This window comes from Plutella xylostella, chromosome 21, assembly GCF_932276165.1.
Source record: "Plutella xylostella chromosome 21, ilPluXylo3.1, whole genome shotgun sequence".
Lineage (NCBI taxonomy): Eukaryota > Metazoa > Arthropoda > Insecta > Lepidoptera > Plutellidae > Plutella > Plutella xylostella.
This window is the reverse complement of record NC_064001.1, coordinates 8,944,677-8,963,647: the sequence shown is the minus strand read 5'-3', so window position 1 is coordinate 8,963,647 and position 18,971 is coordinate 8,944,677. Positions and strand designations below refer to the sequence as shown.

General features: G+C 35.8%; 1 protein-coding gene across 1 annotated transcript in view; it reads left to right on the top strand.

Annotated features, from left to right (window-relative positions):
• LOC105385419 (acetylcholine receptor subunit alpha-like 1) overlaps nt 1–18,971 on the top strand; it is a 165,547-nt gene that overhangs the window by 91,760 nt on the left and 54,816 nt on the right. Inside the window, exon 3 of the mRNA XM_038116070.2 lies at nt 17,548–17,751. Within this exon, the coding sequence (XP_037971998.1) occupies nt 17,566–17,751 (186 nt within the window). The 5' untranslated portion in view covers nt 17,548–17,565. The remainder of the gene's footprint in view (nt 1–17,547; nt 17,752–18,971) is intronic.

Genomic DNA, 18,971 nt, shown 5'->3' with positions numbered 1-18,971 from the left:
ATAGCCTTATGACGCCTTCTGCAATATTTAAGTACATTTAACGGCGCATCAGAATATTACCAACTAAAAACGTAAATATTTTGTTCAAATTTTAATTAAATTTTATGATATTTGATGTCTGCATTTTGTAAATGGAACTGTTTCTTTGATCGTGAGTGTTCCTAAAACGGATATAATAAAAATACATTATTTTCAGACCTAAGAGCGAAAGCTGTCGTAATATCTACTGGCGCAACCTAATCTCTGTGCATTACGTCGAACTCACTCCAGTCCGATTTGAATATTACAAAATACATAACCTATATTCGAATCAATTTAAAAAACAATCAAGGGTGGCAGTCAATCCAGGGCACACCCGTCCCGGTGAAATATGAAACCGCTACACAGATTGAACTCGTAGCGATTTCAAGGCGCATCTGGTTCCGATGATACAGCCAGGGGGGTCACTTTATGTGACGAAAAATGAGGTTTTGGAGCGCTACTGCCCGAGCCGCGAGTCTATCTTGTTGTATTAAAAGTGCCGATTGACGACAGCGAGAGTTTTCGTTTGTTTTTCGACAGTATAAAGTAACCCTCCAGTATTTTTAGATGTCCTGTCTTTATTTTGGTTGTCGCGTGTTAGATAGATATTTGTTATAGTTAAGGAAATTGGTACACATGGGTAAAATTATATATTGTGTTCGAAATGCGCAAATTCAAAATTCAAAATTCAAATTCAAATATATTTATATGTGCTGTGTAAACATATTTATAGTTAAGTAAAATGTGCATAATTGTACTAATAATATTCTCATGACTGTATAATCCCTGAAGAGGTAGTCAGAGGTGACTCGCAAGAGTCGCAAGCAAGCCATTCTCCCTGTACATTTTGTACTCACGTGATAGGTCACGAGCCGTATCGCTGTTTTTGAATGAGTACAATGCAATCAACATTCTACTAACTACGCCGGCGTGGTATACTAAGGCCCCAAAACCCTTTCTTCATTAGAAGGAAACACTTGTGATGATGATATTTAGCTTGGTTGCAGTAATTTTCATGGCTTTGTAGTGTTTCCTATGGTGCATTATTATAAATCAATTGTGAACTTTAAATTGGCTCTCTCCAATTATGCACATATCCTAGCAATTGCCATTTGCTAATCCACAATTAATTTGATATTGTACTAATTGATACAGATATATACCTACGCATTTCAATAGCAAAATACTTTAATAAAATGTACCTAAGTATTAATTATGCTTCCACTCGCAAAAGTAAATAATGATCCAAAGCCAAAACAAAAAGTGTCCTAAAATCCACCTCTCACTTTATTCCACAAACGTTTTTTTCCTATTGTTTTTTTTCAGCAAATTGGTCCTGCCGCTTTAAACAGTAACACCAAATACACAAACAAACAACCAGCTACCCAAATACATAAACATTATCCGTTTCGCCGTAGATAAAAATCCGGAACGAAAAAAGGTCATAAAAAATACCGCGTTTTTCGCTCCTGGCGTCCATCTGTGCCAACCCTAAAAGCTTTGCTCTGGAATTTAAAGCAAATTCTCTCTTAAGGATAAAGTTTTAATTTTGTGCAACTTTAAAACAAAAGGAAAACATATTTTTGTGCCTAGGTATGTAGGTAGTAGGTATAAATCATGACCGCAGAAACCATCTACTGAATATAGAATTTTTTGAACTCTCCCCTTTTCTTATGTATAATTTCTCTCCTCCGAGGTAGTCTGGAAGAAATTACTCTTAGTAATAAGGCCGCCAATTGTACCATCTATGTTGTGTATTTCCTCGTGTAATTTCTGTTTGTGTGCAATTAAGAATTATCTATCTATCTATCTATAGGGTTCCTTCTTTGTTGTGTTAAACACTGTCAAACGTGTAAGTTTGTAAATATGAATACATACTTCTCGTTATTCAATGATACATTCACATGCATTTGCTGATCTTTGCAAAAAAGAATATGGACCGATTTTAACGAAATTTTACATGTAGGTAATAAGCTGAATTAACAAACACTGGATTAACTCATAGGATGCTTTTTATCCAGGAATTCCCACGGGATAACATATTTAAGCTGGCGATGCTTGCGAGGAACACTAGCACTTATGTCTTGCATACATACATTACAATACAAAGATTTAAGAATGAAACTGTTCACTTGATTGCTCTAATTTTTCCTCTCTGTCATGCAAATTGAATAGGGACACGGAGGGCAATTTACATACAAGATGATAACAGACAGGTCCGGTAGACACGAGGAACGCAGCCATTTGTGTGCAATAAGTGTAGCTATGGATTCGCGGGCATCAGAGGTTTCAGGGATGGCTGATATGGATTAGAAATTGCATTTGTGCTTTGTAAACCTGAGCATAATTATACGCATAACACGTCATACTAATCAAATTTTTGAATTAGAACAGAATAATGGAACTTATCAGTTCAATAATATGTAATTTCTCATAATAAGCAAGGTAGCATTGCGTAGAATGCGTTAATTAAATTTTACATACAGTCATACAAACATACATAATACTCACGACTGTATTCCCTGAAAGAGTATTCAAAGGTAACTCGCAAGCGTTCCACCACACAAGTAAGAGATGCCTGGATGTGTGCAATACTTAAGTTCAATCGAGTATATTGACACATGTGCACGGGTGTAATAAACGTAGACATAGATTCGCACTCGAGTGCCCAGTAATGAAGCTCTAACGCCTCAGGCAGTTTCATAGCTCTACAAAGAGCACTTTGAGATGCTACTCAATACCAAGAAATGCCATTTTAGAGCCATTTCTGAGATTCTCTATCTGTGTAATGCTGCTGCTTTTTTAAATGGATAAAATGATTTATTTTAGACTCTATCTCTCTATATTCCCGCGAGCTTTGCTTTGCCTTAAAAAGTTTTGCCGTATAAATTTTGACATGAAAAGTAGCCTATGCGTTGTACTGAATTATAAGCTACGAATATTTATGAAAAAAAAATATAACCGACGAATGTCAATAATAATATAGGTAATAAAAAGGGTACAAGAAAAAATATCTATTTATCTAAGTTTCTGAGCACGGGTTAGTCGCTTGAAGCTATTTCGAGAAGAAGTTTCTCTAATATTCTCGGGCAGATTATTCCATAAGCGAACATCGGTGATAGTCACGGCTGGTTGTAAGTTGTAATTAAATTTTAATCGCCTAGAATAGATATTTGGCCCAAAATGGAAGCATGTACGTTAACCAATTAAACGTGATGGATTAACTTGAATTAAACCCACCTTTCAAACATAAATGAAAAACCATTCATCTCAATTCGATTTGAATTTAAATTGGGAATTTGGCTGCTTAGTGTGCCATGGTTGTTGTTCTATGACATGTCTTTATGATCATGGAATACTTACTTAATTTTATTTTTATTTTGTTTCAGGTAAGCATTATGAATTAATAACCATGAACTATGAATTGTGCAAACTACAACAATGCGTAAGTAATGTAAAATAAGCAATATACGTTTCACCACGATACAGCAAACCAAAAAGGTCGGTAAATGCTTTTGTTCTACCGGTATGTTTGTATTGATTTGCAATTCATAATAATAGAAATCTATTAAAAATACAGGATGTTCGAACCAACAGCACGTCCGAGCTACAATTTCCATTGAAATATTTTCACTCTATACCTCAACCCCAGTGGACGGTTAGCTGAAGAAATGGTGGAATTTGAAATTCGAATTTTGTTTGCCGCTCTCGAACGCAGACGGAATTTTTCGAAATGACTGTTGAGCGTTCGATTTCCAAATGCGGCACGTTTGCGGCTAAACATGGTAATGGCGCTGTACGGTCGGCCATTACTACTCAATACTCAATTTTGTTGCGAAAATGTATAATAATGTAGGTATAATGCAGGGAGCAAAAGTGGCATGGGAGAAAGGTGGCTCTCACGATTTTCCAAGAATCTTATCTAAGAAAGCGACTCTTAGGTCTGGTATCCTGTCCATTCGACTAGTTGTGACAACAGAATAAAATAAGTCTCTCTCTAGCTAGACAAACCAAGCCATTGAGATCATGATTACAAGTCTAGGAACAAACAACTTCTGCCTTCCCTAGAGTACCTGAAACTGAGCACTTAAAGCAGTGCTTAGCAGAATGCTGTCAAAATTGCATAAACTTTTACCTCAAGATGGACTTAAGTCTTCGAAAATGACGCTGCATTAACAAGTTCGCAGTTTGAAGCCAGTTCTAGGAAGGTGATTTTAAGATTAAACTTAACTTCATGGTAGTTTGGACAGTCTGGACGTCTGTCATAAAATTTTGAAGCAGCTTTATGAACTAGTTTGGAAAGGATACGGTTTTCGGAGTGCTATCAAACCGTTTATACTTATAGACTGAGATTTTGTACGGAGTCTAACTCCGTTTATGAAATAATGTACTGAAAGATCTATAGTTTATACTACCTATTAGTTTTCAAATTCACTAAGTTCAGCAGTGAAATGCAATGGACTACGCGACGTTTTTTTTATTAATAATGTACTTACATAATACTTGAACTCATACATAAACAGTAACAGGATAGGGTAGGAAGGAACCCCAGTGTTGTCGGCCACCTATCTTTATATCTAATTATAATGTCTAAATTGTGCTTTAAAATACGTACCTACTTCCCTCCCTTCAAAGGTATATAAACAACAACCCGTACAAAACAGTGTAAGAGCTATAGAATATTTTATATTCCGCGACCCAATCGTAGGCATAAATTAAATCTTTGGGCTTCCAAACGTACGCTCACTCCATCTCTATATCAAGCAGAATTATGTCGGAATTTAAATGTGGAACCCGGGGTCTAATTGAAAAACTTTCCCTGCGTGCAAGTCGTTGTGTTTGAATTAATAAAGAAGTCCATCAAATAAGGAAGGCTCCATTATTTAGTTACGGCGGGAACGCTCGCTCGAAGGTACTATATTAAATATTGTTAGTAACTTTTGAACGAATGTGAGCACGAATTCACGTTCCAAATTTGATTTCCGTTTCAGTGTTCCCCGGTTTAATGAACTGAGATAATCTATAACATACACAGAGTATTTGTGGTTATGTTGATAGAATGTTGGTATATTTTTGATACATTTTCGATTACATTACTACCTTTTCATTTTCTACTACAGCAAAATGATTCTGTAAAAACATTCATTTAGTAGGCTTATTGCTGAATCTCATAACGCTACATGATATTTTGAGGATAGGCCGATTCCTAGCTATGGCCTTATACATACACCTACATGCCTGATTTCAGTATTATTGACTCCTGTGCTAAAAGGAAAACGCTGCAATCGGTGACTTTAGTCGGGAAGCCCTATAAAAGCCAAGCTAGCGGGCAAAAATCTACTCCTTAAACATAAAACAATAACAATATTTAGTCCAACACAAACAGCAAAGCTAACAGACATAAAGTGACGCGAGAGTTCCATCGATTCAGTGATATTCGCCGGCGCAAACTGCTTTAATATTAAAAGTTAACAGTTCACGGCGTGACGCGGCTCTGAAGTTATATCCAGTTGCAGACGGCGTTCAGCCCGTGGGACTGCGGGGTTGGGTATTGTGGGTTTTATTGTTTTTGAATTGAGGTTGTTAGTTTAGTTTGGAGTAGGAAAAGGATTTTAATTTTTGAAGCGACTCGCAACTTAAAGCACCTTCGATATTGAAAAACTTTGTCGTGTAACAAAATACCTATAATATATACCTAGAAGTCTACCTATGTAGGCAAAGCCGCAATTTTCTGACTACAAAAAGTATTCTAAACCTTCACTACAGCAGCCAACTTCAACTAGTTTTTTTTAAGATTATATTTCACCACGTAAATAGGCATGTCAGTTAAACACAAAATATAATAATGAATTTAATATGTTTTACTCATTGGTCAAAACTCAACCTCCAAACGGGTCCCACCGGCCACGGACTAGAGAACCTCGTTGCACCTATCGTGTTTAGATTTGAGTCCGCTTCAGCTTGCACAATGACGCCGCCGCCGCCGCCGCCGGAGTCTACGCCTGTGTGCACTTGAGTTACAATCACCGTTCTAGGGCTGTCACGGTGGCGGTATTACAATCAATGCGTACTACCTATAGTATATTTTTATTCACAAACGAGTACTGAAATGGTTTTACTGGTTGCTATTGGTCCATGTTATTTATTACTGCGTTGCTATTGGTCCTAATGACCCATCTCACCCTGTCAATATCGGAATTGTGACTATAGTAATATTTTTGATCCCACCTTGATTTATACAAGACTAGCTTTTCGCCTAAGCTCCACTTGGCCTAAAGAACTGTATTCGAAGAGAGGTATTTCCGTGGGAAAGCTCGTAGCAATAATTTTTCCATTTCATTTTCATCAACACTGCTTGTTTTCCCGTGAACGAGAAATAAACATCCATCTACAAACTTAAATACTTAACTACTTAATGCTTATAAACTAACGCTAATAGGTACAATAAAAGTATTTAAGTAGGTAGTATGATTTTGAAAAAGTGGTAAGTAGCCAGTGCCCAGCTGAAATTGTGAATTTGTGATGACCTATAAAATATTAATTAAAATTAATAATGTAGCGAGCAACCCTAGAACACTTTTCTATTCTGTTCATGCTTAATTGTTATTCAGTGAGGGTACTAACTTTTACCGGCCACCTGATTAATTAAGAAAGTTTCATTAACTTACTTGTATCACATATTATAATAATGAAAATGTCAGACTCCTAAAAACTTTTATCATTATGATGGAATATTTCATCGAGAATTGTTGAATTCTTCATTAACAATCTCAACACACCTAATTAAATTACTGTAATACCTTACCAATCACGCCAAAATCTAATTAATTTTCAATCAATTGCCTCAGGGATAGAGAAATAAAAATTGCAGTATAAATCACCAGATAACATTTTAACCGCAAGCCAAAGAGAAGAAGCTCGGTAATAAACATTATTTATTAACCCAAAAAGTACAGCTTCTGGAGTTTTTTAATCGTCCATAAATCATTGGGTTTATGTTTATGATGGGAGTACATAGTTATAAAGGTATTTATGTCCTTTTACGGCGCAGTAAAAAAGTAGGAGATGCCAAGATATTTCGACTGACTTGGACGTTTTACTGTGAATCTAATGCGACTTTTGGAGCACGAATCGTTTTCCGATGGACGTGGAAATGGCGAGGCCGTTGAAATACAACAAAAACCTTTTCGAAGCCTCAAAAAATAGTAAATAATACGGCCTCTTTTAGAAGCAACGCAACTTTACGCCTCCATTTTTGTTTGTGACGGTGGAAATCTATACCGGACTATAGTTCCATTTTTGAATTCGAAAAGGAAGCATTGAAACTCTGTGCGGCCAGTCTCATCAAAATAGTGTAAAGCAACCCAGTATGAGCTATCAATCGGCCTCCAGGCCCCGACATGTTATTCAGCGGATACCAACAGCGGCAAAGGCTTTGCGGTGACGGCTGACCGCGCCACTACCTCCGTACTGGCCGGTTCACTATTCAAACGTATGATAGAAAAAGTTGTGGTGAGCGGCTGATGACGTGTGCGTTGAGAACTCAAACACAGATTGCAATTTCAATTTTAGAACAAATCAATTCAGCGGTGAAAGTTTAGTTGGATGGCTGTATGAAAACCACATGAGCTGATTGATTTCGAACTAGTTTCAGCATTTATTTGTGAAATTGAATTAGGAGATAAAATTGGCATCATATGATATTCATGTGCGGCTGTTATGTAAAGCAATTACTAAATACTGTCTAGTCCATACCATTTCTAATTTATAATGACAAAATGAAATAAAACGCACGACGGGCAGAGAGGTAAGGAACGCAATTAAAATTTTCAAAAAGTTTCCATTGAATTTCATTGACAGAACGGGTGGTATTCGACGTTCAAAATTCATATTTCATAACTACATTCCGTCCTTCCCTTCGACGAGTCGCTCTCGAAATTCCGACGTGTTTTGACTTTAAATTAATTGAAAAACTGTCCAAGTGATCTGTGCAGCGAGCACCGGATTCGATACTATTTTCGAATCTACACGAAGGGTCACTTTTACCAAACGCTGAACGTATTTAAATCAAATTTTAAATACATTTTTTTGTACTAACTGACAGACGTATGACAGGCTACTAAATACGTTTAGCGTTTGGTGAAATTCCACCTAACATATGGAAAAAACAAATGTCACTTTTGGAACTAACTTTGCCTTACATTTTGACAGTGACAGTTGACGATGCGCAACGTAAACGGAGGTTTCGAATCCTGTGCTCGCGGCTCTGGTCCCGCCCCGCAGCTCGCGACTGAATTTCGTAAAAAAGTTGACGAGCGCTCGGAGTTTTTATTCGTGTAATGTCGATGATTTCTTTTATTATACTCTTATTGGTTCCGTTTTTACAACGTTGTTAAGAGCCATGAAGCAACAGGAAATGTTATGTCGCCGCGTTTTAAAGCATTTTCAAGTTTATTGTTGTTACATTCATTTGTTTCCATACCAGTTGTTTAATAAATATGAGCCGATTTTTTCAGCAGTTTATTTCTTTCAGTTAATTTTGAGGTTGTATTGTTTTCAGTTAATAGCGTGCGTGAATTTACAATATTTGTAACTTAAAATAAATAAATAAGTAACGTAGATAAAACAATTATTTTTAACAAAGTTATCATACCGTTCTGGTACCAGGAAGACAGAAGCGAGGAGACAATTGTATTACATAAACAATTTTATGCTAATAAACTCGCCCGGTAAAACTACAATGGCCGCCACTGGGCAAGGGTTAATTTTCATAAAGCATTTTAATTAAATCTTCATAGAGAGCCGAGTGCGTGACAAATGGCGCTTCACGTCAGAACCACAGCTGTTAAATACCGCTATGTATTTTAAAACCTCAACATTATGGCTTAGTTTATACGATGCCCAATTCGATTACATAATTATAGTTTTAATTTTATACACGCACTCACGCCTTGTACTAATGTACTCCCTTGCGGGGTAGGCAGAGGTGCATTGCTGCACCCACTTTTCGCCAGAGTGATATGTTAGTCCCAATGTAATAGGGGGCGGGCCTATTGCCATTTTACAGGCACATCCAAGACCCGAGAACAAATATCTGTGTTTAAACAAATATCTGCCCCAGCCGGGAATCGAACCCGGGACCATCGGCTCAGTAGTCAGGGTCACTAACCACTACGCCATTCGGTCGTCAGTTTTAATTTTACACCGTACTATTGAGAGTATGTATTTACAAATTAGTATTACGGCTAATTAGAAAGTACCTAATCCTATTATAATTTTGTTAAGAAGATATATACATAAAATTCTAGCCATCGAAAACGTTCCGAAAGGTAGCAGAAACTGCCCAAATAAGTACCAACAACCTAATTCATTACTGAGTAAGTAAACTTGTTCGACCAACAAAGTCAACATTGGCCAACTGTCGGGCCGCCATATCGACAAACATCGATCAAACATGAAAGAAGTTGCGAGTAGAAATCACTGCCTCTAAAAGTAGTCATTTGAACACTAAAAATGTTGGATATATTTACATTGGAAACGAAATTCGGACATTTGGACAAGACTGAGCGTCAACCAGTTTAATATTTGAGGGGCCACGGAGTCTGCCGAGGGCACTGAATCTCATAAATGCTGTAGCAACAGAAAATTTACTACTTCGTGCAATGAAAACACGTAGCTTGAGAGTTATGAACTGCGCTGTACGTATCAGAAGATTGACAAAATTGTTAGAGTTTGTTTCTCTTCACGTCTTCAGCCTTTTATGTGCTCCTGGTACAATCAGTGAGGTAAGTTAGCTTTATTGTAACAATAAGGTATGTTTAATTCGATTTTTATAATTAAAAAACGTTAGTAGAGCGAATAGTGGGTGGCTCACTTGCGATTCACCTCTTGCTACCCCTCCGGGGATAACAGTTGTGAGTAATCGTGAGTATATTAGGTACATACGTAGTGTGTACAATACTGTATTCTTGTGACTATAAAGGAAAAGCAAAGGCAAAATTTACGCCCACTATATTAACCTTTAGTGTAAACGTAACATTTTACCGATTTTGTAGAAATTGCACACAAGATCGAAGCAAGCCGTAAGGAATGTTTCTAAACGGACATATCTTCATCGCCTTGCACCGGACCGGCTAGATAACCGGTCGACGGGAACATAAACTCCGTCTAAGCGCCATTTCCACGGAGATTTATTCGTTCGGTACCCCCTCGAGGTGGGTTGTTCCGCGTTTGGCACTCAAGTTTATTAAAAAATGAAACATTATTATTAAATATAGTGGTAGGGTTACGAGTAGTTTTAGACAATTACTGTATAATTGTAATACAAACGTACTTTAAAATTATTTGTTAAAGTTTTTTTGATTTAAAACATTACTACAGTCTGACAACGCTAACTTTGCAACAGGTAAAATATGTTTTTCTTTACCAAGTACCAATCCCTAAATTTATGAAGAACTAGCAGTCACGCATCAGTGTTATAACTTACAATGACATGAGAAACTATATTTGGTGTTATCACTTATTTCTGTCGCAAAAGCGTTGTTAGAAACCGTACAGTACACCTGCCAACCATCAGCCAATAAACATCCATTTCATAAAGAAAACCACTCGCAAAGTGCATTTATAATTATTTTATCAGAGTACCTCTAGCTATGGCCCAACCGGCCCTAGTCTAGCAAAAAGCATAGCTAGCTTTGTATTACCAAGTTGAGAAGTCAGTGAGACGCGCGTAGAGAATATAACTGCCATGATATGCAGTTTTCACAAAGATTTTCCTTTTGTTAAGATATGGCGCCAAGTAGGTTGGTGTCACCATTTTTGTACTCCAGTTCGTGCTCAGGGGAAAACCAACCATGTGACGTAGTGAATAAAATATACTGGCTGTGCGAATAGTGGCTGTGGAAAATGATGTAACTGTTATAATTCCCGTGCTTTTGCTAGGTTATTGTATTATAATTTTGTGAAACGAGAGATATTTTGTAACTTGGTGATTGTTTTGGAAACTACTACATATTTCTGCTGAAAAGGGGAGTTTTTTTTAACATGGGCATTATGTATTTGCATGCTTAGCATTATAACTTTGAAAGTGATAGGCAGTTTTGAATTTTCAGTTATAATGTTCAGAATTCATAACACCTAAATAAAAGCGTCAGCATGTTATGTGCATGTTACATTAAAGATTAGGCTTCCGCCATTAACCAAAATGATCATTCAACCGGCACCCTTTGATTCTAGCTAAGCTTTCAATAATTTATCACCTTCACATGCAAACGGCTGCTACCAGAGGCGCAGAGGGAGAGGAAGCCTTGACATATACACGAATATTAAAGAATTAGGTCAAAGGAGGCCGAATAACATATTCCTCACCAGCCTTAGAACAGAAGGATATATTTATTGTAGTATCTTTAAGCTTGTTTTTATGTATTAATTCTTAACTATAATTCAATAAATAAAAAAATAAAAATGAACAACCCATGGCCGATAGTTAAATTTTTGTGTAGGTATTTATGTTTTTTTTGTAGTTTAATGCTGATAAAATAATATACACCTATGTTCCAAATACCATTTGGAATGCGATTTACTGATAAACATTTAATTCAAGCTAGGTACTTATTTTCTTAAATCAGTTTTTTAAAATGGCTCCGTGGAAGCCGGCTAAAAATAAATCAATCGATTCTTTGACCACTAGGAGCATTTTATTTTATTCCACTTGCTATTCCTATTATGCGACCTTCCTTCTAGCAGCCATCGACAAACCGGAAATCAAATGACGCGATCCTCATTCAAAGAGGAAGTCTGCGGATGATGCCGCCCATACACTTCCGGTAAACTCCGTGGGAGCCTACGGAATATGAATAAGATTTCATTCTGTTTACCTTAGTATCTTTGCAAAGCCCAAGATTAAGGAAAAATGCGAGGATATTTTTTTAGCACTTAGGCACTTTTTTGTGATTGGGGTGTACCCTTGATAATGTGAATTTTATGTACTGTGAGTAGTCACATCCGTGTCAATCGTACCTATATTTGTGAGCTACGAATGCTACGATGCCACATGGATTTACAAATCAAAGAGAATAATCTACCTATTTTGTAGTCGAGCATAGAAAAAATCTTTCTCGAACTAAATCAGCGAATAATTTTCCATTTCGCAAGCTCTAAAAGCAAATAAAGGCCATGCGATTCGATGTTATTACCCGACTACGCTGGCCGAGAGTTATGTCGAGCTCGACCTTCGACTTAGAAACCAATCGTTTGTACACAACCCTTGTTATTAACATCCACTTTATGTAAGGAAAAAATGTCCTCTTAGGTCAAAGGAGTTTTATATCTATTTTATTTGCAAACTGTAAGAAATGTTTGATCCTTTGTGGGGTCCGGAGTTTGTTTACTTGGATAAGGTTGGTTTTTAATAATGTTTTATCGGAAACTCCTTATTTTTGCTTCACTGTATATATTTTACCTTTCGTTATTTTTATTATTACTCTTGCAAGGATTTATGTATCTATGTTTATTTAAAATCAGCGCATACAATGTTTAATAATTTTGTTAGGTACATATGTATTATATTTTTTTGTTAGCTTGACAGTGAAGGGGTCATTCTGTATACACAATTTGTATAGTTTATTTTTGATTTTAAAAGAAATGCAAATTTATATACAACATTATACAAAGTCCTTGGGAATGGTAGATTTTCTGACAGTTAATTAAAAAAAGAACTAAATCAAAGACTAGTGTTTGTTCTGGTTATCCACAAAATATCACATGACAAAAAATAAAATCATATTATCCTTTATTCTTTGTGTTAGCATTTATTTCTCTTGCAAAGTTAGCGTTGCGGTACTCTAGAAGAAACTCTATTCAAACAAGACAGAGATGCTATCTGTGTCGAGATTTAATGGTTTGTTGTCGTTAGAAAACAACCGTATTTTTGCTTGACTATTTTTTTCTATTTCGCAATTTTTATTTTCTTTCAGCCGTGGTTAAATTAATTATATTTCTGGTTCGTTTGTGAATCTTCTATGTTTTGGAGATTACGTGAGAAGCGTAGAAAATAAAATCTTTATGTACGTAGTTTTTTACATACCTATACCTGGCCTTACTGTCCACAGCATATGCTGAGCTGGTGCCGTTTTGACACACTGGACAGCAACCTTTGTTGGTTTGTTCTATATAAAATATGTATTATTGTCTTTATTTTGTTGTTGTTTATGTTTCTGTATTTATTTGCCAGTCTCAGTGTGTCAACTAAATGTTTCTTTCTTTCGTTCTTTCTTTACAACACAGAGTAGGAAATTATATTTTACATTTAAGAATCTTATTGGCAATAATCTTTCTGATCTTGTCCCTTATACAAGACGACTCTGTCTTAATGGTAAGCCCTGGCCCTGTAGCACAGGGCGCTATTAAGACGTGACAAGAGTTCTCCGTCGCGCTCGGTCTTGAGGCTGCGCGATGTGAGTGAGCGCGATGCAAAACTCTGTCACGTCTTAAATGCGCCCCGTACTAGCTCTTCTGACATCCTTTACTGTGTCGTGTGTTGCTGAGCTGATTTTCATTTTCATAATTCAAAATCCAAACTATGGAAATTGCTTGCGGAGTGCCTACATGGAGCCTAATTATAATTAATTAATTATAATTATGACAAGGTTTTCGGCTTGTTCTGAGGGTGTTATGTTTTCTTGTTAATTCTTGAGGGGATAAAACGGAGGCTATGTAGGTAATGTTTGAGTTCATAAGTGGGGTCTTAAGTGCCAATTTCTCCATAGTCGGTTAGAGCATAACCAGGGAGTAGTGGTTAACTTTTGACACATCTGTCATGAATTTTATATGGAGATGGCGTTTAATTTATAAATCAATCCCTGTCGGTTAGATAACCGACAATGGAGTAATTGGCACTTACTGCCAGTTTCTATAACTCTATCTATCGATAACTGGTAGTTGCTTTCATACAATTTTCACAGATTGTTACTTTTTATTATGTCAAAATCGTATGAAAGTAACTACCAGTTATGGATAGATAGAGTTATAGAAACCGGCAGTTAGCAAAGGAACATTGTTTTTTATCTGTGTACAAAAAAGGTCGTTATTATAATAAGTTTCTTAGGTTCATCTGCCGCAGTATTAAACTTATCTAGTTGAAATTTAAAATGGATTCAATTATAGCTGTGGAGAGCTTCCAAATTTATATTTTGAATTTTTACTAGCGCCATCTATAATCGGTCTTTGTCTATGGTGGAAAATCTCCCATTTATTCATTTATTTTGAATTAACCGTGTTAAAGTAGATATTCCTTTGATTTAATTTAAGTGTCCTCTAATAAGAGTAGTATGCTAACATCGTACAGAGTAGGTACAGACCACAATTTTAAAGGAATTTAGGCCTTAAAGTGCCTCGTAACAAAATCGTAAGACTCTAAAACCAAGTATAAAGGTAATCTCCCTTTCAATCGACACTTCAAACAACAAAAATCAACTTTAACAACAAACTGTTTGAGTTGAAAGTCCTTTGAGGGAGTTCGAACTTAATTTTGTTTCTGCAAGGAATTTATTAATCGCAAACGAGTCTCTATTTTATAGACAGTAAAGTTTAACTTGGCGTGCTCTGCATTCATTTGAGTTTTATTCACGGTCCGATGGACATGGCTTTTGTTATTATATTGTGGTTTCGCTTCCTACAGTTTTAATATGAGTCTACAGTGTATAAAACGTAAACAAGTATTAAACTTCAAAGTTTAAGTCTCGTATTTTCCATATTCTGCTTCAGTTCTAGATTTCATTAACAAAACCTACACTAGCGCAAAATCTTGTCCACCTCAGTTTAGTATAATTACATAATATATAAACAAATTAGTTACTTAATTAACTCTTTATTACACAAATATCTATATAGAATATACATTACAAATGTACTTTTTCGTCTGTTAACTGATAACATACCGTATTACCGTATATTATAAACCTTATCCGTGTAAAAATAAATACTTTTTTTCAACACTTATTTCAGTAATAATAAAGTAGCGGAAATTTCCGCCCAACCTTTGAAAATTTCAGCAATATTTACACATCAGTGGGGCTTGAGCATTGGACCAAATCAAGGCGAGCTTACGCAAAATGGCTGGAATCGTAAATGTGGTGAAACTTTGTATTATCATAATTGATTAGCCTACCCGGAGCTACATTATAGGTACCTATAAATATATTGCAAAATTACCTTTAATTTCTTATTGGAGGATGACGGGAGATGTAAAGAGATAGTAACCATTTTTTTAGTGGAGCCCCTTCAGAACTTCAGAAGTTATAGGTTATAGGTTTTTTTGTATTTTTCTTTTGAATAATAACATATTAGATTAATGTACTGCCAAAATTTACGAAAAAATATATCATAAACTGGGTGTTGAATAATTTACACTATAGTGCCACAAACTTATCTGTTCCGGTGAGAGCGAACTAAATTGGTCCATACCTCATTACTTACTAAATGAATTGACAACATTTCAAATAAAATGCTCACCGATTTTATTTTATTTTCGACGAGATATCACAAATTTAGATGACCTGTATTTTTTTATTTCTTAATATTTCTGTGTTTTAATATATTTTTTTAATTTCAAAGTTCAAAATATTTATAGTATGAGTGACGTCACGTCGAGGCTTTGGATAAAAATATTTTCGTTGCCTGCCTAATCTAAAAAAAAAAAGTTGGATGACATTAACTTGACATGAACAAGGACCAATCAACTTCAACTTCAACTTTATTTTGTGGCAAGGACCAATCACGAACTTCCGTCATTGACAAGGACACATAAAAGTGACAGAAATTTGAGTGATGTTTGTCATTGTCATTGTCAAAGTGACATAACATGTTTTTTTTTGTTCATGTTTTAGAAGTAAAAGCGCGTTTAATTATTATGCCACATCGTGATGTCACGAATGATAATTTAGATTTTTATGTTTTTCTCTGAAATAAATCAATAGAAAAATCGGAAACATTTTTTTTTGTGAATATTAGAGCCATATGTCTAAATGGTTTTCGAATTTCAACTGTATAAAATTTTGAAATGTTATCAATTACATATTGACATAGATTATATGGACCAATTTAGTTCGCTCTCACCGGAACAGATAAGTTTGTGGCACTATAAACCTAAAGGACAATGGTCAATAACATTATTTTCGTATGAGTATTATTAACAAAACATGTGACCTTAGGTAACTAATTATAATAAATTGTAACACAAAATAAAACGTAAATCCAAACGCGATACAAACCAGTAGGGTTGGGTAGTTAATACTGACCCTCACGAAACTATAAGCCGGTTTCCACCCCGTTAGCCGACAGTATAGAAGGGCTGGCTTAATTACAAGATAAAGCCACTAGAGGCCGCTGAATAAATATAAATCAATCCGCATTGCCACGCGATAAAAGTGCCCATCACATTGTAAATAAGGGCCAGGGTTGGATCCGTCTTAGAAGGTAAAACGGGATTATTCTGTCTGTTATGGTGGCTTTTATGTGGAAAAGTGGTTTTGTGTATTTTACGAAATATATTGTACGTAGATATTTTATATGGGCACTGCGTTTACAGTTTTAAAAGGGGTTTACGATACTCAGTTAAAAGCTTACTTTAACTACACTTTTTAGTAATAAATGCTAAATGAAATATAGAGGTAATACATTTATTGTTAATAAACTCCTCCATTTTGTATTATGCAGAAATTATTCCACTTATATCAATACTGGACAAAAGGAGTCTGAATAAGGTTATATTTTTCGGCAATCCTAAGACTCTGTAGTTTCATTTACCTTGGAGGTAATTAAGTGATCGGATTAGCAGAGGTATTTTTATTATGTACGAGTATACGATAAACTTATGCTATTTATTTGTTATAGACAGTATAATGATTAAAAAAATGATCGTTAACTTTTTAGTCTACAAATTCTGACCGGTTAATCATTTTACCACGGTGACTTGCATATTATTCGTCTTAGCATGTCGATGACACGAGATACAAGAGTGCACCTAGAGTGGTCCTGATTCTAATGTTTCCCTAAATACGAATTGAAACTTACAGTTTATCTTTATAGGTACATCATAAAGTCATGCAATAACATTCGTTATAATTATCTTTGCCCACAGGGGTACCTAGTGTTAGCCTACTTCTTATCTTTACACATCATAACCATGCTATAATATACCTTCTTTCTTTGCCCACAGGAGTAGTGGTACCCTAAGATGCTAAATAAGCCTTACTTCTTATCTTTAGCCCCCCGCCCTCCCCCCTTTATTACATTGGGACTAACATAACACTCTGGCGAAAAGTGGGTGCAGCAATGCACCTCTTCCTACCCCGCAAGGGAATACATTAGTACAAGGCATGAGTGTGTGTGTGTGTGTTTTTTTTCTTATCTTTACACATCACAACCATTCAATAACACTCCTTCTTTCCTTGTCCACAGGGGTTAGCCTACTTCTTATTTCAAAACATCACAACCATGCAATAACACTCCTTCTTTCCTTGCCTACAGGGGTGGTGTTAGCCTAAGATGGTGTTGGCGTTGGTGGTGGCAGTGTTGTGCTTATGGGGTCGCCTGAGCGCCGCCAACCCTGAGGCCAAGCGTCTGTACGACGATCTGCTGTCGAACTACAACCGCCTGATCAGACCAGTTGGGAACAACTCGGATAGGCTGACTGTCAAGATGGGGCTCCGGCTGAGCCAGCTTATTGATGTTGTGAGTACTGTTTTGTCTATTTAATTTTTAATTTAAGCCTAAATAAGGCATGAAAATAAAAAAAAACATTGGTTTTGAACCGTAGGAACTATTATTTTTTCCTTTGCCTTATTAAAGGTTAACTATTTAGCCTTCCTGCAAAAGTCGCTTACTTTAAAATGATAGACATTGCTTTAAAGTAAGCGTGCACATATCAGTGTCGTGCGTATTGGACCAAACAGACTTTCATAAATGTGGAGAAACGGCGTCGGTAATGCCGATGAAGTGGACGCACTTGAGTGAATTTCTATTGTCGATTATTTTCACACAATAACATGTTGCGAATTATTTTGCGAAGTGTAGAGAAGATTTGTTATAATCTAAAATCTGAATCTGAATCTTAAGATAGTTATATATCGATCTAAAGTCTGCATTTTTTAGTAACATTTAGTTAGGACATGCACACAAAAAATCTTTATTTTCGGATCGGGTACTTAAGTACATAACGTTCTAATTCTAACCCTTGTCTTAGATTTAAGTATAATCATAGCGGATCAAAAGACAAGGGGCTTATTTGAAACTTTAAAGTAGTTAAATTCAAAAACATACACCGTTATTACGTCGACCGAAAACATGGAATCCGAAAGGCTGTTAAATCCTCGTGAAATGAAGGATTAAATCTCTGTTACAACGACAGCGGAAAATCTGCGGTATTAAATGTTAATTCATATTTCCACGATAGTTGGATGATTAAAAAGATTACCGGCTGATATTGCTCCCTGTACTTTTATTAAGGGATGAGGTGACGTTCTCGTACTCACGTTTGGATTGTACAATATTTATTATCAAAAAATTTTTTTACCTTAAATATTTTTCAGGTGCAATTAACGAAATTATTATGTGCAATAAAATATTACGTTTGGTTAGCCAATTGTGAAACTACAAGTCAAACTTAAAATCTTTTTTACGGATCACATCATACCCAAATAGGTAAAAACACTTTGTTACTGTTTTTTACACTGACACCTTGTCAGTTTGAATTATTGGGAATCGAAACAGATTTTTGTATAAAAATTAATGGACGTATACCTAATTATTATTTGATGAAGGGAAAAAAAACACTCACATAATGTTTAGTGACATTTACAGTAAATTAAGTTACATAATATTATTAAAATGAAAATACAGAAATACCGAAGCGATTGTTGAGCAAGCGAGATCCGTAGCCGCTTCGGCGTAGT